The sequence below is a fragment of the Durio zibethinus genome, chromosome 18, assembly GCF_047325235.1.
Source record: "Durio zibethinus cultivar Kanyao isolate XHJ-2024 chromosome 18, ASM4732523v1, whole genome shotgun sequence".
Lineage (NCBI taxonomy): Eukaryota > Viridiplantae > Streptophyta > Magnoliopsida > Malvales > Malvaceae > Durio > Durio zibethinus.
Window position 1 is genome coordinate 13,800,894 of NC_143179.1, and position 8,042 is coordinate 13,808,935.

The 8,042-nt window shown below is 24.8% G+C and overlaps 1 protein-coding gene across 1 annotated transcript; it reads right to left on the reverse strand.

Moving 5' to 3' along the window:
• Positions 1-518: 518 nt before the first annotated feature.
• On the reverse strand, positions 519-2,055 carry LOC111300592 (uncharacterized). Its single transcript, XM_022896219.2, has one exon. The coding sequence runs from the start codon at positions 1,927-1,929 to the stop codon at positions 1,525-1,527; it is 405 nt and encodes a 134-aa protein (XP_022751954.2). The 5' UTR covers positions 1,930-2,055; the 3' UTR covers positions 519-1,524.
• Positions 2,056-8,042: the final 5,987 nt, after the last annotated feature.

The window sequence follows — 8,042 nt, forward strand, 5'->3', positions numbered from 1 at the left end:
ACTTACAACCTTTTTTTTCCTGACTTAATTAAATAAATATATTAAAATTAACTTGAAATTTGAAAATTGGGGCAGAATTTTGAAGGATTGAATAGAGGCAGCCACTCAATTTTTATACAAACTAGAGCAAACCCCATCTTTCAAACCAAGTAAAGTCCTACTCTTTTCCATTCTAACATTTTACCCAACCTATAACTAAATAACTAACCTAATTGCCATTATCCAGAAATCTTGGCTTGTTAACTAAAGTCCTTGGATTTCCTTAATCAAATCTCACCTATAATAAACCCAGTTTAAATTAATCCCAAAATCTACACAATTTTTCATACAGTACCAACTCTCAAAACCTACTTTTCCCCCTATCAAGTTCAAGGATTCTTGATAATTATATATATATATATACAAAAATATATATTTATATATATTCAAAGGGAGAAAGAAAAAACATTTGCAACATAGAATTAGTCCGTCAACCGACCTCCTTATAAGTATTGCACTAACATAGGTAATATTACTTTCTACAATCGTAAATTTATTTCAAGAGCAATAATAAAGGTCCAAAAAAAACGAACATTCTAAAATATCAAGAGCAACTAAAACAAAAAATTTCTAAAAGAAATGAAAAAGGTAGGTAAAGATAGAAAGAAACACTTTGATGGTTTTCATTGGGGACAAAATTGCGAAGTAATCACCTGCTGGAGTAAAACATATTGTAAGGAGGGGTTTCACATTATGCGTTCCCATTTTTAGATTCAAACCAAAGCTTTTTTTTTCTTGTTTAGTCATGAAGGCCTCCAAAAGCTTCGTTTAAAATAATTCAACTAACAACCCTTAATGACATTTTCGGCCCCATATCAACACTCTTTCCTTAATTAACCTCACAAACTAGTGTTACTCCCACCTTTAACCTTCAAATCATAATTTAACCCAAATCTAAGTTGTCTGAAAATTGCAGCCAAGGGACTGTTTTAATATATTATCATAGATTCAATGGCCTAGAAATTTCTATTTTGGTGATACAAATTAAGAAATGATGCGTTCATTTTAATTCCTATCCAAAGTCATCGTTGGCCCAAAACTAGACTCCAAGCAGATAGCAGTTCAAACTCCACCAAGATTAAAATGGTAAACTCTTACCCACCCACCCAGAATAAAAGCAAACCATGACATAGTGTACTTCACTTCAATGCTCCAACCAAAGATCAAACGCTCCATAACAACAGATGATGTTGTAAAATCAATTGATTCCAGCAAGTTTATCTTCATTCTTCAATCACCCATTAAACATATAATTTCTCTGCTTTTACCAATACTAATAATTTCTGATTCTGATTTCTCTGCACTTAACAGCACTAAACAACTTCTCCTCCTATTCATTCAGCTATTAAAATAGTTAACATAATAAACCAAAATCTATAAACAAAAAAAAAAAAAAATGAAAGAGGATGAGATCTTGCTCTCCTTCACCATCTAGGCAAAAAGAAAAAAAAAATTACAATTGAGAAAAAACCAGTCTGTCTCTAATCAACCTCCAAGCTTTCTTTTCTTTTTCTCCAAGCCTTCAATAAGGCCTGTAAGAACTCTCATGGCTTTAATTTGACACTGCAAAGCTAATATATACTCAGCAGTCTCTTCAAACAGCTTGTCAACCCCTAAAGTCTCACCACCTGGAACAATCCTTTGCAATGCCACAATCTTCCTCTTCACTTCTGTCTTCTCATCATCATCATCTTCTCCTTCTCCTTGCTTTTCACTCAAACAATCCTTCTTTTGAGCCTTCAAGTACCCTTTCCTTCTTCTGTTGCCTCGGCTTCTTTGAGAACTGGGTAAAGGTTCATGCAATGCATTTCCCATCAAAGGATCTTGGTAGCTTTTTCTCTCTTTGCCATTAAATGTGGGTATATTTGTTTGGTTCAAGGCATTCGCCATTGACAGAAGAGAAGAAGGAGAAAAGGAGGGTTGAAGAAGGGAAGGGGCGAGAGAGTTTGGGTGCACGATAGGGAGAGTTAAATTATTATAAAGCTCTGGAGATGTCCATGCCAACGAAGCTAGGCCCAGCCAGTTTTGGGTTCCCAAGCCCTTAATTTTGAATTGGCTCCGGGATGTAAATTTCACTATGCATACATTAGCGCGTGAGAAGGGTTGTCGAATAGTGCGTGCATGTGTCATGGTTAAAGCGTTAGCGCAGGCAAAATGTACAGTCCAGCACATGCAGCGGGTGGGACGCTGTCTAAAGCAAATTGACGGAAAAGCCCAAACGTAATTGGAAGGAAGCGGTGACCAAACGGATTTTTCGGGGATCACTTGCGGATAGGTCCATAGAGAATAGGGGAGAGACTATAATCAGCGTCCACTACGTGCACAACACGTGAGCGACACCGTTAGATGTGGCGGCTGTAAAATATAGCTTGATGAACAAGTAGTTGAACTAAAAATGACAACTCAAGCAACAATTACCAATTGTTATGGTAGGAAGTAAAGTATTACAATTATGTGAAAGAACATATATTAAAGACGAAATCAAGGTTTTGATAATTATAGAAAATTAAAATTATCTCATTAACTAAGTAACGTTATCTTTTTTTATTTTGATTTTTATTCCCAACTTAATTATAGCTTACATCTCAAATCCAACTATTTAATTATAAATAATATAGAAAAATATTATAAATTCCTCAAATTTAACTATTTAATTATAAATAATATGAAAAAATGTTATAAAAATCGAACTTAAAACCCACAAAAATTAAATTAAGATAAAATTTTCTCACAAAATTCTTTTAATTTGTAGAATTATACTCTTTCTATTCCATTTTTTTTTGTTCATCTTTCTTTTTTGAAATATCCCAAAATTATGTCATTTTTTTAAATCTAAAACTCTTACTTTTTATATTTTAAAATTATTTTTTATGATTTTTTTAAACTTTTTGACATTAAAAATCCTGAAACTTTAATTTTATAAAAAAATTAATTTTAATATTCAATACATTAAAATCAAAATTTTTTTTTTAATTTCATAAAAGTCAATATCACTTAATCAATATGAGACGGAGGGAGTAACTAATTTTAATTTAAAAAATTAAATTTATCTACATTATATATTCTCTCTTTTTGTATTTTTATTTTTCTTGTTTTCTTTTCTTTTATGACCAATCAAAGGCAGTTGCAGATGACGAGGATTGAATTTGGATTGCCAAAATAGTCGGAGCTCTTAGACCATGCCGTAGCAACAATCAAGACGTTGGACGGTGCCAGAGGGTCAAGGGCTCTCGCTGCGAGTGAGGCCAAATATGGCCATTATTGATGCTAATCTGACAGTAAAAACTCTAGTTTGGCAATTCTCAACAAATCTGATATCATAGCTCAATTTTGCTCTTCTTGGCAGCTACGACGAGGAATAGGTATAAAAAAAGTAGTAGCTGCAAATAATGTATGACGAAAACAATTAGAAAAGAGTAGCATAAGAGAATATGTAAATGATTAATAAAAGAAAAATTATCAAATATATTGACGGTAAAATTTTTAAATTTTACAAGTAGAGTTAGTATGATAATACTTATTATTTTAGTGTATATTTTTAAAAAAATTAAAAAATTAATTTAAAAAAGTACAAAATGTGTTATCATTTTAATTTCGCTCATAGAATTAAAAAAATTTCATTATTAATATATCAAACAAATTTTCTTTATGTAGTATTTGGTATGAAGTGATCATTTCAAAAATTAAGGTGATCTACAATAGTAATTAGATCATTATGTTTGATAAAAACTTGATGATTTTACGTGACAGTAATCTTAGATCGTCGAAAGTGATCAAATTATTATTTTAAAATGTGATTTAATTATTATCTAAAAAGATATAAAATTTTTATCATCGAGATAAAGTAATATATAAAATTAATCATAGTTAATATTACCTATTTAATATATAAATTAAAAAAAATTCTCTTAAAATTATAATTATTTTTATTATAATTTTTTATATTTTAAAAATATAATTTATTGTAATAAATTCAAAAATAATTTGAGTGTTTTTTTATATTTTATATATAATATAATTTTTTATTCTGAATTTAATATATTAGTTTTATTTTCTAATTCAAATATTTTTTACCTAATTTATATTATAAAATTTTGTTTACCTATCAATAAATATATTTATTAATTTGATAATTTAATTAATTTTATTATAAAATAAATAAAATATTACTAATATTTTTATAAATTATTATATTTAAATTATAATAAATAAAATTATTAAATTGTGTAACTATTACAAAAAAGCATAATTATTTTCATACATTTAAATAAAATAATACTTGATTTCAATTACTAAATATTGATAATTGTTAATCAAATAAAGTATTTTCAAATCATGAATAATAAAATCATTTTAATTATTATATTATTAAGATGATCTTGCAAAAAGTACAAAACACACTATCTTAATGAAGTGTCATGTATTTCTTTGTATTCATCAATATATATTTATAGACAGTTTGTGCAGGTGATAGGAGATACATGTGGCATATTTAAACTAGTGTTAAGGAGGATAGGGATACAATAATATATCAATTAATGTAATAACGACTAAGTCAATCTAGTATTTGAATTTACAAGGAAATCTGAGTTCCAATAAAGGGGAGGAAAAACAAAATGCAGAAAAAGAGAAACAAAAATATTTGGGATTAGTCAATTTAATTTGGTCTATGGCCTTGCTTTGTAATTTTCCCTCATTTTGTCTCTCCTCTCATCAATGGTCAAATTTTACCATCCAAAATATCTTGTGGCTGGAAAGCTGTGGCACATAGTCGCGCACTTTAAATAGTCAAGCTGGCTTACTGTCCGCACTAGAGAGCAGGGAGAAAAGGGGAAGGACACAGAAATGCAAAAACAAGTTGGAAGAGAGAAAGCACATGTGATCACATGATTTTCTTGAACCAAACACCGCCCATGTGCCTCCTCATCTTCCTCCCTCTCTCTTATGATGGGACCCAGCTAGAGCCCTCAAAAACCTTTTCTTTTAATTTATATATATATGTATATTTTTTTTCTTCTTTTTAAATTCCGTTTACTAATATTATTAAAGATATTTTTAAGAATATTCAAATTTTTATTTATAACAATATTTTTAATAATTAATAGTTAATTTGATAAATTTTAATAAATTAGAAAAAGTATTACTTAATACTCTTTAATAACCCTTTTTTTTTTAGGATTTATGAGTGTTTTATAGGTCTTACATTGGATGAAACACTTACACAATTAAAATTTAAAATTTTATTTTCAAGATTTTGGTTTTAGTATTTAAATTTTCATTAAATTACAATTAAGCATTGAAAGTTTTTTTTGTTTAAATATTTTACACATAAATTAACTCTCTTAATCAAATCAATGATACGTCAAAAAATAATCAATAAAAATATATCACGTATTTAATTTTTATTTGTATCTATTGTTATGTATCTAGTCACTCGTTTGACTAACAAAATTAGTGATATGCGCAATTTATTTAACAGTAAGAAAATTTGCAATCCGAGATTTTTTTTTTTTCAATTGCTAAATCAATTAATTTACAATAATTGAAGCATGAAAAATGCAATTAAATTTTTTTTCTTTTAACAAAAAAAAAAAAAGATACTAATCCCTTTTTTCTTTAGGGAAATTAGTGGAAAAGAAAGGGGATGTTGATGTTTCCGAGACGGAAACCGGTGGGCAGTTGGAGGTGTTGGGATCGACGGAGAGATTTAGTGTGTTGGGCAAATGGGCGTCCATGTGATCAGAATCATCTAATCACTGTTCACTTGTTGCTTTTGCGCACTGCAACTACATTTCTTAATTATTATTATAATATTAAGTATTACTTTGCATCAAATCCCACGTTTCAGGCGAGTTAACAGCATTCTAAAATTTTATTTTTATTTTTAATCTTTTAAAATTTTTTATTTGATTTCTAATTATTTAAAATTATCTTAATTTGGTCATTTTATTTATCCAATTATTTAAATTAACAGTAAATGTCAATAAGTGTCATATAAATGGTATTAGCTAACATCTCTGAAAGATTAAAATAGAATTTTATTTTAAATTTAGATATCAAAGATATTATTATCTCAATTTTTTAGTTTCAAATATACTTTTATAAATATTAAATTTAAAATAATGTTTTTATATTTTTATTCTAATATAATTTATTAGTTAAATATTTTTTATAAAAATAGATATTCAAAAATTAATATTAAGTTAATATTTTTAAAATCTTTTTGAAAAAATTTCATGCCATTTAAAAAGAACTATTTTATATTAAAAATGTTATTTTACTAATAAATCATATTGGAAAATATTATTTTCTATAAAAAAAACTATTCAATATCTTTATTTTTATTTTTTTTCTAATATATTTTATAAATAAAGAATAAGGAAAAAAATAATTAAAGAAAAAATTGATTTTTTTACATTTCATATATATATTATAAAATATTATAATTTAAAATAATTTTTTTAATTTTTTATTATGATATTATTTATAAGTAAAATACTATTTTAATAGAAAATATATGTTAAACAATTAAATTTTACTTAAAATTTTGAAAATGCTTTTCAAAAAAAAATTCTATATCATTTTTAAAAATTAAATAAATTTTTTTTTATCCGTTTAAAAATTTAAATAAAAACACTCCATATCATTTTAAAATATTAAGTAAAAAAATTTCATATCATTTTAAAAAATAGATTTATTAATCTATTCAAAACTCTATTTTTTGTCAAAAAATCTATTTTAAATATGATTTTATTAAAATTTTATATTTATATAAAATAGAAAATATTTTCATTAACTTGATTTCTTCCTTTTATTAAATTAGAGCCGATAAAGGCCATTTTGATGGTTTATTTTTTTAATTTTCTATAAATATAAAATTTTAATAAAGCATAGTTTCAAAATAATTTTTTTTCAATAGAAAAATATTTTGAATAGATTATAAAAAAAATTTTTAAAATGATTTGAAAATTTTACTTAATATTTTAAAAAGATATTATGTATTTTATTTAATTTTTTAAATCGATATACAAGATTTTACTTAATTTTTAAAAATGATATACATATTTTTCAAAAGAATTTTGAAAATTTTAACTTAATTTTAATTTTTGAAAATATATTTTTATTAAAAAGAAAAATATTCAATGAATAAAATATATTTTAATTAAAACATAAAAATATTATTTTAAATTTAATATTTTATAAAATAGATTTGAAACATAAAAAAAAAAAAATTAAGATAGTAGCATCTTTGGTTTCTAAATTTTAAGTTAAATTTTATTTTGATCTTTTCACCTGTTATGTGAGATGTCAACTGTGCCATCTACATGTTATCTACATGACTTTAGCTAGCATTTGCCATAAATTTAGATAGTTTTATAAATGAAAGGATCAAAATAAGATAATTTTAGGCAATTGAAGATTCAATTATAATTTTTTAAAAATTAAAAACTAAAATAAAATTTGACTTAAAATTTAAGAATTACAAATGCTATTTACCTTATTTTGGCAGATCTTTGGCCATCTTTTTTGCCTAATACACATTTATATCTGTATTCATTTGAACTACAAACTTAATCCAACATTTTTATTTTATTTCAATTTATACTCAAAATGGACTAAAATGAGATCAATGAGACTAAAATAATTTATTTCATATATTTTAAATAACAAAATCAACTATGCAATAAGTTGGTGTGTAGAGAGAAAATAAATTAGATTGAAATTTGTATATAATAAAAATTTTAGATTATATAATATTTATGAAGTTAATAAATATTTGAAAATTATTAAAATACTTTACATGTCAAAAAATAGTTTTGTTAATAAATAATTAAAATTTAATAAAATTGAAAATATATCAAATAATTTTTTTAAATAATTGATAATAATATATTTACACAAATTGAAACTTAACAAAGTAATATTTAATTATTTATTAGTTTTATATTTATTTATATGATAATGTCTATACAAAAATAATAATTAACTCATATCTATTTTAA